This window comes from Phocoena sinus, chromosome 18, assembly GCF_008692025.1.
Source record: "Phocoena sinus isolate mPhoSin1 chromosome 18, mPhoSin1.pri, whole genome shotgun sequence".
NCBI classification, from domain to species: domain Eukaryota; kingdom Metazoa; phylum Chordata; class Mammalia; order Artiodactyla; family Phocoenidae; genus Phocoena; species Phocoena sinus.
This window is the reverse complement of record NC_045780.1, coordinates 64,402,182-64,421,810: the sequence shown is the minus strand read 5'-3', so window position 1 is coordinate 64,421,810 and position 19,629 is coordinate 64,402,182. Positions and strand designations below refer to the sequence as shown.

At 41.2% G+C, this 19,629-nt stretch overlaps 1 protein-coding gene across 1 annotated transcript in view; it reads right to left on the bottom strand.

The window, feature by feature from the left end:
* Positions 1-8,793: 8,793 nt before the first annotated feature.
* GPC6 (glypican 6) overlaps positions 8,794-19,629 on the bottom strand; it is a 1,093,791-nt gene continuing 1,082,955 nt past the window's right edge. Inside the window, exons 8-9 of the mRNA XM_032611614.1 lie at positions 16,928-17,103; positions 8,794-13,174 (exon numbers count right to left, since the gene is read on the bottom strand). Coding sequence (XP_032467505.1) covers positions 12,972-13,174; positions 16,928-17,103 — 379 coding nt within the window. The 3' untranslated portion in view covers positions 8,794-12,971. The remainder of the gene's footprint in view (positions 13,175-16,927; positions 17,104-19,629) is intronic.

The following is a 19,629-nucleotide window of genomic DNA, read 5'->3' as shown; positions in this document are numbered from 1 at the left end:
CTCCCCATGGCCAGAACAGGGCTGGGGTAGAAAAGAACTGTGATTAGGCTAATTCAGCCGCTGGGATGGGATTTTCTGCACTCTAGGGGATGGGATGCTGCACACATAGGAAAGTAAATAGGAAAGTATGATGAGAAAGCTGTAATTCAGTCAAGAGGTTAGAGAGTCTCTTAAGTAGCACAAAGCCACCGCGGCTTATCTCGATGTCATCAAGACCCCATAAGCTTGAATAGGAACTTTGCTAGTCAATATTTTGCCTCATTTGTTTCTTTGGAGTATGTGGAGTTGGGAAGAAAAAAAAACATCCAGGTCTCCTTTTGATCAATTATTCTAGCCCGTATATATTTATGTGCCTATACATATGGCTTAATGTATATCCTTCCAGAACTACGCATTCTCCCCATACCCCAGGGTATGTGCAGGAAACACAATCTGAAAAATCCTGACAGAGTGAAAGCATATATGGAAATGAGATGATCACTGACTATTTTTCATGTACTTTGCCTGCAGTGGAGTCCACACTAGATCATTTCCACAGGTAGGCTCTCTCCTTCCTTCATGCTCCTGCACAGCAGGCAGGACTTGACCTCTGTTCTGTCGGAGCTGTGTACCTCTTCAAGTAACCACACTGTGTTTCCAGCTCTGGGGATTTCAGCATTTTTCTTTTTCTCCACCTTTTACTGAGGTATGATTGGCATATAACATTGTGTAAGTTTAGGTGTACAAGGTGTTGATGTGATACACTTAATATATTGCCAAGTGATTACCACCATAGCCTTAGCTAACGCCTCCATTGTCACATAATAACCAATTTTTTGTATGTTGAGGATATTTAAGATCTACTCTCTTTGCAACTTTCTAGTATAAATACATTATTTTTTAAAGTTTTTGTTTATTTTTTAAATTTATTTTTTAATTTATTTTTAATTTTTAAAAATATCTTTATTAAGTACATTATTATAAACTATAATCACCATGCTGTACACTAGATGCCCAGAAATTATTCATCTTATAACTGAAGTCTGACCAACATCTCCCCATTTGCCACATCCCTAGCCCCCGCTAACCACCATTCTACTGAGTTCAACTATTTTAGATTCCACATATGTGATCTCATACGTTGTTTGTCTTTTTCCATCTGACATTTCACTTAGCATAATGACCTCAGAGTCCATTCATGCTATTGCAAATGGCAGGATTTCCTTCTTTCTCAAGGATGAATAACATTTCATTGTGTATATAGACCACATTTTCTTTATCCATTCATCCACTGATGGACACTTACGTTATTTCCAAATATTGGCTATTGTGAATAATTTCAGCATTTTTCTGTATCTTCTAAATTCTAGCTATGTGTGACATTGGGAGAGTCATTTAGCGTGTCAGTGCCTCAGTTTCCTCATCTGTCTAATTAGGACAATAAGGGTACCTAGTATTTTAAAAATATATTTTATTTTTAGAGTAAGATGAATTACTATATGGGAAGGGCTTAGAGGAAATTTAGGCATTGTCTTTATTGGTGTTTCTGCTGTTGTGCTTTTTTAGTAGGTGTGGTTGTTTGGTCCTTGAGGAGAGGGAATATGTACTGATCAATTATATATCTTCCCAAACATATAGTATAAATATATGAATTGAATTTAGATCACTGGCTAGATCTTGCAAGTCTTATATAATATTATTTGTATCATATTTTTAATTCTACTAGGGGCCTTCATATTTATTCTATAGACAATGCAAATCTACACATTTATGTCCAACTGATCCTTAAAGAATATCTTTAGAAATAAATGAGCCTATAAAACAAAAGCTGAATTAGCCTTTGAAGGGCTGACTGATTTAATCAAAAGTAAGTTCCTTTCTGCCAGGGACCTTCAATCCAAGGGGTATCTTTTTATATGTTGGGTGTCGGCAGGTGGCACCTTTTATACCACACTTTGTTCTCTTTGGAACACAGCCTCCCAGATCTTAAGGGAACAGTGCACAGTTTTATAAATCCAAGGTAGGAATCGATTGGAGAGTGCTGCAAGTAGTTAGAAATAATAATTGAATGAGCACAATTTGTGAGTTAGGGTGAATTCCTCATTAACTCTATGATAACTTCATACCCATTGCTTCCTTGCATTCTGATATGCTCATTTGAGCGGGAGAGAAAGGTGGGGGATACATTGAATGCATAGGAAGTCATTGGTGCCACCTGATGTGAACGTCACGTGTCAGGTGTGCTGGGGCAGGAGGTAGATTGAGAGCTATAGGTTGAGAGTTATTCATCAAAATATTGATTATGCATGTGACTCAAGAAACAGAAGGAAATGATTGTACTTGTTTTGGGACTGCTAAGATCGCAAATGGAGAAAGCATGCTTCCAACTGCCTCCTTCCAGCAGCAGCAAATGGAACCAGAATACGACTTCTGGGGCTGCACCAACTGTCAGAGGTTTTGTTCACTGACGTACCCAGCAAAATTACTGAAAAGCAGGAGGGGTCATTCACCTGGGATCAAGTTCCAAGTATGGCCCATTTTGAGATGTTTAGAGGTGGGCATTTGTGAGCTGGGATTATATAGTGTACTTGATGATGTCAGAGTTATTTTTGGATTCTTGATTCTAATTCCAGATGTTTTTCAATAGAAGTAGGCAGGATGAATTTAAATAGGAAGCTTAGTTGTCAGTAATATTACCCGGTACGTCTTCAGCTGGGTGGCTACTTTGGAAAACTCTAAGGTGTCATGCACATTTGAGTGCAAATTGATCTTCTGAATAGCCATTATTCATACCGAGGGTGACCGTGTAATTTATCATTCAAACAAGGGATACTCTCCAGAGAGTGAAAGGGTGCTATTAATAATTATATTGGGACAACAGATATAACTGGGACTGTCTCAGACAATTTGGGACATAGAGACTTCTTATTTATACCTTGTGAGTGGAGGAGAGTATTTAATCATTCAATGTACCACAGTTCCTCTGAGGTTTCTTGTGTTGTCTTTTTTTTTTTGGCGGTACGCGGGCCTCTCACTGTTGTGGCCCCTCCCGTTGCGGAGCATAGGCTCTGGACGCGCAGGCTCAGCGGCCATGGCTCAAGGGCCCAGCCGCTCCGCGACATGTGGGATCTTCCTGGACCGGGGCACGAACCCGCGTCCCCTGCATCGGCAGGTGGACTCCAAACCACTGCGCCACCAGGGAAGCCCTTGTGTCGTCCTTTTTAAACCAGTTTTCTTTCCACAGCACCCCTTTGCCTTTCTCTTTACTCTATAGTGCATGGTGAAAGCCTGTATTTATTGCAGCAATTATACAGTCAGCTGTTCATGAGTCTGCTCTCTATTCCCACGCTTACATTAGACCCTGGACTTCTTGGAAACAGGGCACATGCATTCTTATCTATCTGTCTATCTGTCTATCATCTATCTATCTGGCACCTATTTATCTATCATCTATCTAATCATCTATCTATTTATTTATTTATATTGTGGTGAAACCCACATAACATAAAATTTACCATCTTAATAATTTCTAAGTGTGTAGTACAGTCTATGTGTCTCCTTGTGCAATAGATCTCTAGAAATTTTTCATCTTGTAAAACTTAACTCACTGCCCAGCAACTCCCCTTCCCCTTGGCACCTCAACCCCCGCCCACCCCTTAGCAACCACCATTCGTAAGGTCCTCCCGTTTCATCCATCTGTAGCATATGAAAGGATTTCCTTCTTTCTTAAGGCTGACTAGTATTCCATCGCATGCATCCACCACGTTTTCTTCATCCATTCATGCACTGATGGACGTGTAGGTTGTGTCTGCCTCTTGGCTATTGTGAATAGTACTGCAGTGAACATGCGTGTGCTAACCTCCCTTCACGATCCTGTTTTCAATTTCCTTGGGTATATACCTGAAAGGGTGGTATTGCTGAATATGTTTAGTTTTTTTTTTTTTTCCTATGTTTAGTTTCTAGAGGAAGCTTCATACCGTTTTCCACAGTCCTTGCACCATTTTACATTCCCAATTTCTCTGCATGCTCACCAACACGTGTGACTTTCTATTTATTTCTATTTATTTATTTATTTGATGGTGGCCATCCTACCTGGCACACGGTGTTAGCTCATTGTCATTTGATTTGCATTTCCCTGATGATTAGCGATGTTGAACACCTTTTCATATGCTTGTTGGCATTTCTCTGTGATTTCTTTTTAAGTTTTTCATTAACTGCCATTATTTTATATTGTCTGTAGGGAGTCTTCCCTTTGAGAGGAGACTTTCACAGTGAAGGTTCAGAATTGATCAAAATAACATAGACAACACCACGTGTTTCATTTGTGTGTGTGTGTGTGTGTGTGTGTGTGTTTTGTTTTGTTTTGGGCCACACCTTGTGGCATGCGGAACTTCCCTGACTAGGGATTGAACCCGCACCCCTTGCAGGGGAAGCGTGTAGTCTTAACCGCTGGACCACCAGGGAAATCCTCATATGTTTCAAATGGCACTGGATTTCTATTCTGTTCTCTTGCTTCATTTTACCTCCTTCATGCCATCCTACATCACTCTCCCTGCTCGTGAGGCCCCATGAGGCGAAAGGTCATAGGATTTCTCCAGTGGAAGAAAGATTTTGGATGTAGGGGAAGTCTTTTTTATTTCTTTCCTGGAGAAATTCATTTTGCCTTCACGTTTCTCATGGTTCGTGCTGTATGTCTACTAATACGCTGCTCAATGTAAACTTCTCTCTTTTCAATTAAACATAAAAGGCCCTCAAGCTTAAAAACAAACACATGCACAGAATCTGGGCTTATCTTTGGCTGTAGGAATATAGACTTAACATGCTAATTCATATGCAACGGTTCAAACAAACAAGTAGTGAAATCATTATGGTGTTATCAACAAGCTTTTTGATAAAGCTCTTTGGGTGAAATTTCTTTGGCTTGATATAATTTGGGGACATCTAATTTTTCACACACAAGAATTCAGTATATGTTGATTCACAGTATGTGATTCAGGACCAGAGATGAATTAGAAGACTCTTTGGGGTATCATTCCACTAAGACTCTGCTTGGAGGATTTGTTACTGGGTTTCTGTGGCTGAGCTACTGGGGGCTGGTTCTATAAATTAGTGAGAGGTTGATAGGAGCCAGAATGATTCACATTAAATTCCTTAAGATTTGGGTAGATTAGGGGTGAGGGAAAGAAAATAGAAGCAGAAAGGGAGAGAATGAACAGACTGAGAAGACCGTGGCTCCACCAGGAAGTGTCTCTGATCTGGAAAATAAGGATGATAATTCCTGCCTACTTCATGGAGGTGTGGTGAAAATTATCAAAGAAAATGAATTTGAAAGCTCCCTTGGGTGAAATGCTTTATGTAAATACAAGGCATTTGATATCATGAAAGAGTAGGAAATAGAGTTTTGCGAACCAACCTTCCTCTAACTAGATATTCACCTACATTTATGAAATGTCCAAAGAGTACCTTTTAAAGTGGGATAAAACCTGTAATCAGCAACCTCAATTCTCTCAGGTAAGGAGGGCAACGACATGAGGTGGAATCCAACAATAAAAGGAGCTCTAACTCCATGAAGAAGAAAGACACATGGTACTCCACGATCTGGTCCTTATTTTAACTGAGAAAACCGTCGCAAAGACTTCGATTCAGCTGGGTCTCAATGTCGTACTTTCAAGATGCAGTAAAGTTAGTCAACAAAGCAGCCAGACCAGTTGTCTGTTTGCATTGACTAACAGCTGCATAGTTTTTTAATTTTTTAAAAATTAAAAAAATTTTAATTTTGATTCTTTACTCTTTTTAAAAAAATTAATTAATTAATTTTTGGCTGCTTTGGGTCTTCGTTGTTGCGAGTGGGCTTTCTCTAGTTGCAGCGAGCGGGGGCTACTCTTCGCTGTGGCACGCGGGCTTCTCATTGTGGTGGCTTCTCTTGTTGCAGAGCACCGGTTCTAGACATGCGGGCTTCAGTAGTTGTGGCACGTGGGCTCTAGAGCGCAGGCTCAGTAGTTGTGGCGCACGGGCTTAATTGCTCCGCGGCATGTGGGATCTTCCCCGAACAGGGCTCGAACCCGTGTCCTCTGCATTGGCAGGTGGATTCTTAACCACTGCGCCACCAGGGAAGCCCTTTGTTGGATAGTTTTGATTTATATTTTGGGTCCACTTGACTGTCTGAACGGGCAATAAATTATAGACAAGGCTAATGTATAGGAAGAACCCCTGAGAGTCGGGCTAAGCCTGACTTGCTTTCTGTGGATGATTTGCTTTCTGTGAATATGATGTTTAAGCCAACTTGACAAACAAGAGAAAAGCAGATTTGGTACGTATGTTCCTGTCCTAGGCATCAAACTTTGGTTCACAATGGCTTTAAGTTCAATGCTATGCAAAAATCCCAGAATCAGTCGTATGTCTACTTAGGATTTTAATTTTGAAAAGAATTGAAAACAGAGAGCAACTAAATGGCACTACATCTTGCAATAAAGTTTTAATATATATCCTCTGTGCAAGTAAACATCTGTGAATGCCTGTTCATATACTTGTTGCCAATTCTCAGAACACCCTCGGAAAATTCAATTGTGTGTGGAATAAAAAACCAAAATTATCCTTATATATTGCCGCTTTTCTGCCTACTTGTTACAGATCTCAGTTCCTATCATGGCCTCGCCTGTGTGGCTCGGCAAGTTCATTAATCTCACTGTTTCATTTTATTCAGTATAAAATGAGCATTATTCCTACATCATAGAGATCCTATAAAGATTAAGTATATACATAAAGACCTTAGCATACTTCTTTGCTAAAATGTGCTTTAAAATACTAATAAGTGCCCCCAGCAGGGCTGCTGTGTAGGGATGGGTCCTTCTAGGGCTCTGGCTTTACCAGGTGGTAAAAGACCAGGGTTTTTAAGCATGCCTTCCCCTGTTTAACTTTCCATCCGTCTCCCACTACCCAACAACTCACTTACTAGTCCTCATTTCCGTACATCCTTACATTTGCTTTTACTCTGCCTGGAAATCTCTGTCCCCATGTCTGCACATGGCATCTTCTTCCCGTGATTAGGTCACAGCCTGAGTATCACCCAGGCAGCCTCTTCTGGACCACTGGTCTCAAGGGGCATCTCCTCCTTAGTCACTACCCCATTTTGTCTCAGTTCTTCATGGCGTCTTGCTCTGGTACCCAGAACTGTGTCTGGCACGTGATATAGAGCTCATCACATTCTTTTTTAAAAGAATAGATGACTGTTACTGCCTAAGCCAATTTTTTCTTTTATTTAAGAACTCTACAGACATTAGTTCCTATGGAAGGGCAGATGGCTTTATTCAAGGTAAATACTCTTCTGCTTCCCTTGAATCCAGTTTGTGTGTCTTCTTTCTGCTTCTCTCCAAACTTGAACGCTCACTGGGTAAAATTTCTGTTTTCTTGCTCTGCTTTCTATTTCAACATGTGCAAGAACATGAGCTCCTTAAGTGAGCTACAAAGGCAGGCAGCTAATTCCTCCTGGCTTCACTGTGTGCTCCATTCATGAGCCGACCAAATATGTTTGGCCACAAGTTTATATCAGCAAATGAATGTGTCTGTGGAATGGAGATGTATCGGCACTAAATTGGGAGTGTCTGTTTGAACAGACAGAATTGTGGCTACATCTTTCTAGCTATCTCATAAGTTAGTATTTGAAAAATCAATGTCATTTTTCATACTTGTGTGTATATTTTGACTATAGTCCATTTATCCAAAGAGCGAATTAAAATTAATATTGTTGATAAGAGTGGCGGTGGTTTTATTATTTTTTTCTCAAAACCCATTTGGAAGTTTTTCTTTTCGATGACATTGGTTCCAGTTTATTTCCAAATAGCATTTGTTAGATTCTGCTTTTTACATGGAATTATCCTAAAGTTCTTTAACTGTTTTGTAGAAATCACTTTGCTTAGTAGAAATCAACATAGTAGTAATGTGAGCTAAATTATAATGTTGCTTATAGTTAAATGTTATATTTGTGATAACTTTATTTACATAGGTTCCTTTATTTAAAAGAGCATTTTTGAAATAAGTGATGTATTTGTAATAATCATGGTTAACTGTAGTAAAGAATGAATACTTTCGGGCTTCCCTGGTGGTGCGGTGGTTGAGAGTCTGCCTGCCGATGCAGGGGACACGGGTTCGTGCCCCGGTCCGGGAAGATCCCACATGCCGTGGAGCGGTTGGGCCCGTGAGCCATAGCCGCTGAGCCTGCGCGTCCGGAGCCTGTGCTCCGCAACGGGAGAGGCCACAACAGTGAGAGGCCTGCGTACCGCAAAAAAAAAAAAAAAAAGAATGAATACTTCCCAGCTGGTGATTTTGACAACCCCAGACTGGCACCTAGACAAGGTTTAGCATTGAGCAGGTGTTTAATAAATATCTGCTAAGTGAATCTTTAGCATGCTATACAGTATTTAGCATTCCTGAGAGCATGGAAATTTCAGAAGTAAAAAAGCAGTGCAATTTGCTAAATTTGGAAATTGTTAGTCCTTTTACACATTATCTTAGTTTCTGACCTCATTTATAAAGTACTGACATCAGTCAAGCTACTAATTTATTTTAGAGAAGAAACCAACACAAAAGAAGAGAGGTATAGTATCTTCCATACATGTTTGGAAAGCTCTAAATGTTCTAAAGTTCTAAAGGCCAAGTGTACTTAGGTGAGTGGTGCTGATTTAAATCTATGGTTCCCTTTCTTCTCTTTTTAAAAAAAAATATTGCAGCTTCTAAAAAGTTCTCAAACAAAAAAAATTCAAAAGCTCTGAAATTTAGACTATGACAATAATTAAGAAAATGCAGAGAGGGCACTGGTAGATTTTTAAAAACTATTTTAATACAGGATTAATAGCAATTTTCTATCCAAATCAGAAATGAAAAAAACTTAACCCAAATAATATTCATTTGACAGTCACATAAAATTTTAGGTTTGGTGCACACATTTGTCCTGCACATATGTTTGCATATGCACACAGAGACCTCACTACTACGCCATCTTGAGGTGTCTTTTCACAGAAGTACCTCATTACAAGGCAATGTCAAAGATTCCAGTACTTTTCAACTTTTCACTGAGGCTCAGAGAGCCCCATGCTAGGCTGAGCCCTGTGCTGTAGCAAACTGTGTTATATAGCAAGGCTCCAGAATGCATACAGATCAATACTTTCTTTGTAGAACTTGGCCTAAAACTAAACACTGGCTAATGTCTCCACCGAGGAGGAACACATTGCAAATTTGTAAGTTATGGTCTCCTTACTCTTCTGTTGGCAAAGCTAAAGTGCCCCTCCCCTCCCTTTTTTTTTTTTTTAAAGTTAGAAATCAGATTTGTTAGTGACTGTAAGTAAATGAAAATGAGTTTAAGTTTCTGCAAGTTTTGGATAAGTCAAAACTTGCATTTGCTAACCCTTCCACCTTTAATCAAACCACCTGATAATTAGCCTTGCGAAGAGAAGTAGTAAAAGAATCACAACTCAGGAGTTGCTCAGTTTTATTCCTCCTTGGGGACTTCAGTTGGTGTTCAGTGTGTAGCCAAAACACATACGTAATGGCTAAAGAATTAAAGTAGGCTAATGTCTGCAGCAGGGAATATAAATTAAATATCAGGCTTCTGCGTCCAATAATATTTTCAGTGTGTCTGATTTATAGAACGCTACTTTTATAATTCCTACTGCTCATCAATGAATAGTCGTGTTCTTCAGTGTAGACAAAGTAGTATTATCTATCCCTTACAACTAAAGCAGGGAACACGAGATATCGATCTGGGTAAGTCACTGTAAGGGAGTCAGATTGCTAGTGCCAATGTTCTATGATGGCTCTAATCAAAGTCCCGACTTGACCTTCATTCGAACGAGAGAAGGCTGTCGTGGCTGTCGCTCAACACAGAACCATAAGTGGAGCTCAAACTCGTGAATTTGCAATCTATTCTTCTCTGCTAAAGACTTTAGCCTCTGTTTAGCTTTCGTTATAACGTATACAAAGTATAATATACACCAGTTACAGACGTGTATTTCTGTTAGAAAAATACATATTATAACTAAAGAACATGTAAATAGAGGCACTTCAATAAGCTAAGTGTTTGCAGTTATAAGCACCACCCAACAGTTCCTAGCATCCAATTGCAGTGAGCCCATCCCTCTCTACTCATAACAGAGGTTGTGATGTGATTACAGAAACTTAGGGGACATCAAAGCAAACGAGGACAGGTCAGGAAAAATAATGGAGCATCACTGCATCCCCTATCACTATGCTAAAACGAGAGAAATTAACTTGGTGAGGGGAGGGGGAGATTCCAAAATACTTACTGAAATGGGTTAACTAGATTAAACTAATTCCCTTAGGGCACAAAAAATTCCTATGTGAAATTAGTCTGAAAATCATATGAGATAGTAGGATGATGATAAAAACCAGGAAGTACAATTTCAATAATATTTTGACCGCATCCATGTGGGTGACTGATACTGTGGCATCATTAACTGACCGTGATTTCAGTTCTCTGCCTGGCTCCTATAGGTCACTATAGCTCACCAATACGAATAGTATTGATAACGAAGGTGTGGAAACAAAGGAAACAGGCGTTTATATATTGTCTGTGTGGTTAGTGTTTATAGAACACGGGTTCACATTCATTAATATAATGTGTATTCACATACATGCACAAAACCCTTTGGGGGTGAAAGTACAGGGAAAACAAGGCATTCTGATCTATTTCACAGAAAACAACGCAGATCTATTTTTAAAAGGAAAGACTTGGAGCTTAAAGCTATGAAAACAAGTTATGACTCAAATGTTTTGGAAAATCAAGATTGATTTAATATGTATTGCACCTTAATTACTGGAGAAAGACAATACTGATTTCTGAACATACGACACAATGAGCAACATAAATGACTGGTCCTTCATGGAGATGTTTTATGTGTCATTGGTGACAGGAAGCCAAAGCCTGGCGGTGAAATGAACGGTTTGCTAGAAGTATGTAATGCTGAATTAGATTGTGTCAATTTCATAAAGATTTAAGTGAAAAGATGCCACAAAATCTCTCAGAATCCTACGTTCCGTATTTCGTTAGGCATACAATAACAATAGATGCTTCTAAATACTTTGTTTTGCAAAAGTGCTCAAGTACACTTAATACTATTGTACCGCATGTGTTCTACCTAAATGTGACGACTAAACCAATAACTAATCATAATTTTGATGAGTACGGAGATTGAAAAATACCATTGATGTGTCATGACTGCCAATGGGTTAATTAACGTGTGACTAGCATACTACGGTGTCTTGAAACATTACTTTTCCCAACCCCAGATACATCATAAAAACCAAAAAACACACGGATAGCCAACGGTATTCATAAAGCCCCAGGTTAGTTTGTTTTGCTTCTCTCTGTCAGGAGGATCATAACGCCTGGCTTTGGCACACCTGGCGGGTCAGTGAGGCTCCAAATCAGCCTCTTGAATTAGAATATTTCTCCAAGTGCCAAGCAGGAATCCTAGGCTGAAGGCGTTGTACCGAAAGCAATGGTTTTGTGTGAATCGCATTCCTTGCGCGTACGGTTTCCATGACCGGTAAAGCTCTGCACACCCACGGCTCTGCCCATGCGTTCGATACAGTCTGGAGCACCCAGGACAAAACACGCTCGTGTGAGAAGGGTGTGCCCTGGCAAACTTCTAATAAATGGACGGCTAGATACGTAAAAAGTTCTCTTTCTGGATTCTTGGTGCTCACAGATCATTGAGGAATCCCTTCTCTGAGCAGCACAAAACAAGAAGAGCTGGTTGACAAAACATTTTCGTTACAAAGGTGTGTCAACCCTGAGCTTGGAATTAAGAAGTTAAAATCTGTGATTTATATATATATATAGATATAAAAATAGATGATCATACTAAGACTAAAAAAGTGAAAGAAATCTCCATGTCAATACTATATATATATTTTTTTGTCTTGACTTTTTTGTCGTTGTTGTGAGTTATTTTGTAAGAGAATGCCCTTGTGATGCAGAAACCAACTGACACAAAGCAAATAGTTAAAATGAAAACTCACTTATGGATCTAATTATTTATCGGTTCATTAAAGGAACTCTTCTTTTGGGAGGGTAATGAGCACGGGGCAGAAACATCTAATTCACGTCAAGCCTGTGGCTAAAGCAAAGCAATTGTATGGTTGAAGATTATTTTCATTTCAGACCCTTGAGGAAGATGAATTCATGAGGGCGTCCACTAGTAACTGGAGATGAAGGGAAAAATCCGTGCCAAATTGGATACAGTGGTCAGACGTTAAGAGAATTACTGAAATTGAAATCGGGCAGGGTGAGATAGAGGAGCTGAGTTGTAGCACATTTTACTCTCCGATTAAAGATGGAATTCTAAATTTCCTATCAGTACCTCTGAATCAGCTTGGCGTTGTATGGTTAGCGCGCAAGACCTCCAAGACAACAGTGTATTTTCACTACATTAAAAAAAATTTCAAACCTCCGCATGAGCATTTTGTAAACCTGATTTGTCACAGAAAAGCTTACACTGGGAGTTGGCTGGGAATGCCGAACTTACAGCGTTACAGCTCTTTTATTTTTCTCGTTTGCTTCTTTGTTGAAAATGCAGTTGTCTTGGGGTTTGGCCTGATTTTGCAAGGAAAATTATTTTCTTCCTATTATTTTTTAAATGGGGAAAAAAATAAAAAACTCACAACGTGAGATTCCTTCACTTCCGCAGCATAAAAGCAAATGAAGGTAAGAAAATCTCCTGGTACGAAAGATTTGAGTAAGAATTCTCTAGAATAAACAAGTTTCCCACAGATGATAGCTGAAGGAAAGAGGAAGCAGTCCAGTCTGGCACCCAGTACTCTTTGGGAAAACAAAAAGGGAGGCATAGCGCAGTACTGCTCTCTTCTCATAGAAAACGGTAAGCTTTTGTGGCATGGTCCATTGTCCAAGAGTGTAAGAAAAGGAGTTGGCCGTTCAGATAGCTAAAATGCAGTTTCATCTGACCAAAATCCCAGGATTATCTGCACAGTCTCTGCCACGCCAGGGCGATGCAGACGAGAGATCCTGAGAGGAGCGAGTGTCCCAGCTGGGCCGCAGAAGAGTCTACTTCTCTCCTGTCAGGATCCACTGCCGGCGCCTCTGTGGTGACAAACTCAAACTCCGTAGGACACACATCATCCATGCACCCACTGCCACTCCCTGAGCCGCTGGATTCATCACCTGGTGCGGACAGATTGAAAAGGAGAGTTAGACCCAGTCTAGCAAAGAGTGGGGGCACACGTGAGATTTGGACACGGAGGTGGCAGGGGACGTCTCCCCACCCAAGGGTCCTCCACTCCACTCCACCCCCATGGGTTTGTTTGTAATGGGCAGGTTTGTGATGTGTGGGTGGACTGTATCTAAATAGACATCTGAAACACAGTGTTTCATTTTTATTTTTTTATTTTTGGCCGCACCGCGAGGCATGTGGGATCTTGGTTCCCCAACCAGGGATGGAACTCGTGCCCTGTGCAGAGTCTTACCCAGTGGACCGCCAGGGAAGTCCCCGAAACACAGTGTTAATAGAGACGTCTGTGTCTGTATTTCTGACCAAGCTGAACATATTCGATACGTAGCTCTTTACAGAAGAAGTTTGCCATTCCGCGCTTGAAAACCAATGCCCAGCTGTCCACTTAGTATGCTGTCTTAGCCTGGCATCGTCCCTGCCTGCCTCATATGCCTTCTGAGCTTTCTCTATTCCCACTTCTGACTGCTTGGTTCCTTCATGGTTCTTAAACGCTTTATCTCAGATCTGGGTCCAGTTAAGTCTTCATCCATTACTACCTATGTAAAAGTACTTATCACCATTTGCAACTCTATTATTTACTTTCTTGTTCCCTCCATGAGCATGTATACTTCTGGGGGGAGAGCGGACACGTTGTGCATACTGTTCATTTCTGTATCCCCATCGGCTTTAATGGCCCCTGGCGCATAGCAGGTTCACAATAAATACGTATTGCATTATTAAATATGCCTTGGGCAGTTTCTTCAACTTCTTTCAGTTTCCCCAACTCCATAGCTACTGACAATAACATTCACCTTGTTGAGGATACGTGAAAACCCCCCGATAAAACGCGTGAGGGCACCAAAGCCAGTGTGCGCAATGATGCCTGATGGAAGAAATGTGGTTCCTACGGCAAAGACGACCTAGGTTTTGACCTGCTGTCTTTTATTTAAATGAATTAGGGCAAGCCAGTGAGTCTCACCGGGCTCTGCGTGCTCACCTGTAAAAATGAGAATAATCGTATCTATTTCATTGAATTGTTATAGGGTGTAAGTGAGATAATGTTCCTAGCAGGGCTTAGGAAACTGTATACCTGGAAAGGCTGTTTGCTACTTCCCCTCCTTGCTCAATGAGTCCATTCAATAGCCCCAAATGTCTCCCTGCTGGCCTGAAACGGTGATGTCCATGTTGAGCTGCTCCGAAAGACTGGCATCATCTTGGCTGCTAGACGCTACTTAAGCAAAGCCAGGTAATGCAGGGACCTTCCAATGTCCCCCCAGTAAGCACGGCTCAACTCAGTGTAATTTATTTTTAAAATGTGACATCTAAATACCACATAAGATCACCTGAATACACTATACCAGGCTCTTAACATTTTCTCTCATTTATCTTTAGTGGCCTTGCAAGGGGGAAAATGCCCATTAATTAAATTCAGAGATACCACAATTGCTAAGGGAATTATATTAAACACTGGTATTATGAACAAGAAGTAATATAACCTTTACAAAGATATTACTAAGGTGATTTCGAATATTAAAAATGTGGTATGCAAATAATGACAAGAGAATCTAGTTGAGAAAAATAATGGCCCCATCTCTTTCTGAAAGGAATCACAAATGCAGGTATTTAAGGGGCGATTTTTTACATGTCGAAAGCAATAAGGGTGATGATGACTATGAGGTGTGATGGTGGTTTATATGACAGACACTATCCTAATGCAGGAGGCCAAGTTCGGTGCTGGGGTTAGAGCAAAGTGATGGTCTTAAGTGTTGCTGATTTTTATTTTCTTTTCAGGGGAAATGGAGCAAGATATCTCCTCGAGGACGTTCCCTAAGCTTTGCAGTTTGACATGCATACAATCTCCTTAGGTCAGAGAGGAGACAGAACCAAGGCCAATATCAACTAATTCTTCTGTATCTTGAATTATTTATTCCAATAGTCATTCTCTAGGTAATAAAGCGTTTTATTATATTAGATAGATAAGACACAAAAGATAAATTGAGAGGAGTGAAGCTAAGGAATGAGCAGGGGAGAAGCAGCAAAGGCTAAAACCTCGTGTAATTTACTCTTCTGAAGAGGGGAGGAGAGGTTTAGTAAAGAGAAAGAGAAATAATGGGAGGACTTGAGAAAGTTTACAGCAAGTCTATCAGGTTGGCAATTATCCTGCACTTAGAAAGTTAATTTTTGAGTTATTTAAAAGGGAATTAAGCATGAAAAGTTTTCTGCAGGGGACAACTCAGTAGAAGGATGGTTAAGACTCAGATGACTTCATGTCTTCCGTCTGTAACTTGTTTCTTTCTGTCTCATTAATTCAAGCACACAAGCGTCATCCTTTGCTTCAGTGACCAAATTACAGGATCACTGGCAACTCCACATCTTAAGTTCAAGAAATCTTTTCCCAAGAACTCTCTCTAGAAGAATATATATATATATATATATATATATATATATATATATATATATATATCTATAAAATACATAAGAATATATATATTCTTCTAGAGAATATATTCTTTTATAATATATAAAACAACAAAACAAAAAGAACCTTGCCTTTACGCATCTAGAAACCACTTAGACAAACCCAAGTCTAGTTAGTTTCATCTGATGTGCATTCAGTAGTCTTTCAAATCACTTCTGATATTCTGTGATCTTGAATAAAACAGTCATGTGTAATATTACTTCAGCATTTTACTATTTTTCTCAAGATTTCAGATACAAACGTCAGTGGGTCGTGTACGGGCATGACTGGAGAAGGAGAAAGAACTGATGCAGTTGATTCCATGGCACATGAGATATCATCTGAGCTCCTTTACACACAGCCTCAAATCAACCTCCCAACGATCCTTATTCAGGAATGCTTCCCATCCTATAGAAGAAGAACCTGAGACTCAAGAGATAATTTGTTCAAGACCTCAGTTCTGAAGTGATACAACAGGGATTCCTTCCCAGCCTTGTCTGAGTGAGCAGTCTTGAGAATATTCTTCCCTTGGTGGTTGGGAGGAGGGATGGGAGTTTCAGGCAGAGACGTAAATGCCGATGGGGAAAGGAGAAAGGGAAAGCATTACTTTGCTACCTTATCAGTAGTGGATCAACTGGCAGACAAAACTCAGTTTTAGCTTTAGTATAGCTGAATGTCAGCCACTGAAACCATTCCTTAAGAGCAGTTATGATTTTAGTAGTATCCTAAGTTCCGCAGAGCAGAGCTCTCTGCCCCAAGGACCATAAATAGCTTTGCAGATGGGGTAAGAATGACACAGAAGAGCCGAGGTGCACACTGCTCTTAAAGAAAAATCACAATAAACTTATTTACAGAACAGAAACAGACTCACAGACTTAGAGAATGAACTTACGGTTATGGGGGTGGTGGGCTGGGAAGGCGTGGGGGCGGAGGGATAGTTAGGGAGTTTGGGATTGACATGTACACACTGCTATATTTACAATGGATAACCAACAGGGACCTACTCTATAGCGCAGGGAACTCTGCCCAATCCTCTAATGACCTCTATGGGAAAAGAATTTGAAAAAGAATAGATACACACTGAATCACTTTGCTGTACACCTGAAACTAACAGCACTGTTAATCAACTATACTCCAATATAAAATAAAAATTAAAAACAAATTCTTTAAACAAAAGACAAATTATGGTATAATCATCTATAACGGCTTTCACTCTGGAGGTTACAGGTGCTGGTAAAGGCTCTCTTACTCGTGTCCTGGAAGTTGACGTCATTGCCGTTATACGCGTTCTTCAGTTTGTTGGTCGTCACACGGAGAGCCATGATCTGCTGTCTGATGAGCGTGTCGGGCCGCGTGATGTCCACGTCCACCTCGGGGTTGTTGATCTGGTTGGTCAGCCCATCGTTCATGATCTCAGGCAAGTATCTGCCGGGCAGAGAGGGAGGACAGGGGAGGGTGAAGCAGGAGCGACCTCGAGACCAGATTCTGCCACGTTGTTTCTAAAAGTGAGCCCAAACGTTGGCAAAACTCGGGCTCGGTTCCTGGAAAAAAGGGCCAAACGGTGAAAACAAGGCATACATCTTCCCAGAGGGAGATGCGGCTGTCCTCTTACTCTTCTCACAAGGCTCTCGCGCCTTTGGCTTCTTTCCCATTTCTGGTGCCCCTTACTGGAGTGTTGGGGCGCACGCTGCTACAGCAGCCTCAAAGGGACTTCCTCGTTCTCATCTTTCCGTTCTAGCACAACCTTCACAAGCTGTCTGGGTAACCTTCTTAAAATATTGCTTTCGGGCTTCCCTGGTGGCGCAGTGGTTGAGAGTCCGCCTGCCGATGCAGGGGACGCGGGTTCGTGCCCCGGTCCGGGAAGATCCCACATGCCGCGGAGCGGCTGGGCCCGTGAGCCATGGACGCTGAGCCTGCGCGTCCGGAGCCTGTGCTCCGCAACGGGAGAGGCCACAACAGTGAGAGGCCCGCGGACCGCAAAAAAAAAAAAAAAAAAAACAAAAAAAACAACAAAAGAAAACTTCAGTCTCCCAGCAAGTCTAGGAGGTAGGTACTATTTCAGCCCCGTTTGTGTAATAGAAAACTGAGACTTAGTGAGGATAAGTAACTGTGCAGAGTCACCGAGCTAATGGATCTAACTTCAGAGCCCACGTGCCCAAACACTGCACCATATTGCCTGGTTGATCATAAGCTACAATTCACACTTTATGGCTCAGCAATCCAAGCCCATCTCCACCTCCTGTCTACTTTCTTAGGCTGCAACACTCCCTTCAAGGTACCCTCCTTGCCTTATGGAATCTCCTCCCTGGATCCATCTTATCTTTGCCGGCAAAGAACTTTCCCGTTCAAGTTTTAAATATCTTTAAAGCCCCAGGTCAATCCTCACTTTCTCTTTGAGATGTTTTCCAGTTTTTAGGGATCTGCCCACTTTTCTGTAGGGCTTCCAAGTTCGGCAGGGCATTTTGGTCACCGCACAAAGTCATCTGCCGAGGGAGGGAGCTGGGGCTGAAATCCAGCCCGAGTGCCCGTGCAGGGCACCATCCACCAAAAGGGGTGCCTTTTTCTTTCCTTTTCCTTTCCTTTTCTTCTCCTTTGTGGGAATCTTTTTATTTTAGAAAATTTTAGCATGCACCAAAGTAGAGACGATAGTATACTAAACCTTCATATTCCCATCTGGGCATCCTCTTCTAATTCCTACAAAGGCACTATGTTTGTCTGTGTCCCGGTAAGAAACACATGGCACACTCAAAGGAGCAATAAAGAGAGTTTAAAGAAGAGACTGTTTACAAAGGTGTGAACAGGGTTGAAGGAAACCAACCAATGTCACAAAGAACCCTGGGGCTGGCAACAGCAGGAGGGCCAGAGGGGATGGAGCCGTTAGCAGAATGCGTGAGATCTGAAACCATGCAATGCAGCCAGAAGACACTGCAACTGCCAAACCAAGGCCCCTCAGGGAGGGAGCGGAGGGAATGATACCCTGACCTCTCTAGTCCCTCCTTCTGACCTCTGGCTGGTGCCTCCCATTGGCTGAACCCAACTGGAAGCCAACAGGAAAGGATACCCAGGTGATGCAGTCTGTAGAGGTTTTCCTGCAGGGCACAGACCAAGGTGCAGGGGTGAAGAGTGGATCTCAAAGTGAGTCAGAACATCCAGCCTAAGCATCTGATAAGGCTGGAGCAGACCTGCCTAACTGCTATCATTATCACTCTTTTACTGCCTTTCTTAGTGTTGTTTGAAAGCCGAAAAAACTTCCCTTCCTCTATTTTGTCCTTCCTATTTACATTTTCTCGTACAATATACTTATGCTTAAAATTCTTCCCCTTCCCGCAGGTTATTTTCCAATTTTCTGAAACCAAAGGCTCTATCCATCAGCCTCCAAAAGAAGAAATAGAAACACACAAAGAAACTTTTATATTTAAGCCATATTTCAGGTGTTGAAATCTTATGCATGATGTATTTGTGCATGAATGGGTTTACCATTTTATTTTATTTTAAATTTAATTTTTTTATACAGCAGGTTCTTATTAGTTATCTATTTTATACATATTAGTGTATATATGTTAATCCCAATCTCCCAATTCATCACACCACCACTGCCACCCCTCCCCCCGCTTTCCCCCCTTGGTGTCCCTATGTTTGTTCTCTATATCTGTGTCTCTATTTCTGCCTTGCATGGTTTACCCATTTTATTTATTTAAAATTTATTTATTTAATTTTGGTTACACTGGGTCTTCGTTGCTGTGTGTGGGCTTTTTCTAGTTGCGGAGAGCAGGGGCTACTCTTCCTTGTGGTGCGCGGGCTTCTCATTGCGGTGGCTTCTCTTGTTGCTGAGCACGGGCTCTAGGTGTGCGGGCTTCAGTAGTTGTGGCTCGCGGGCTTAGTAGTGGTGGCTCGCAGGCTCTAGAGCGCAGGCTCAGTAGTTGTGGCGCACAGGCATAGTTGCTCTGCGGC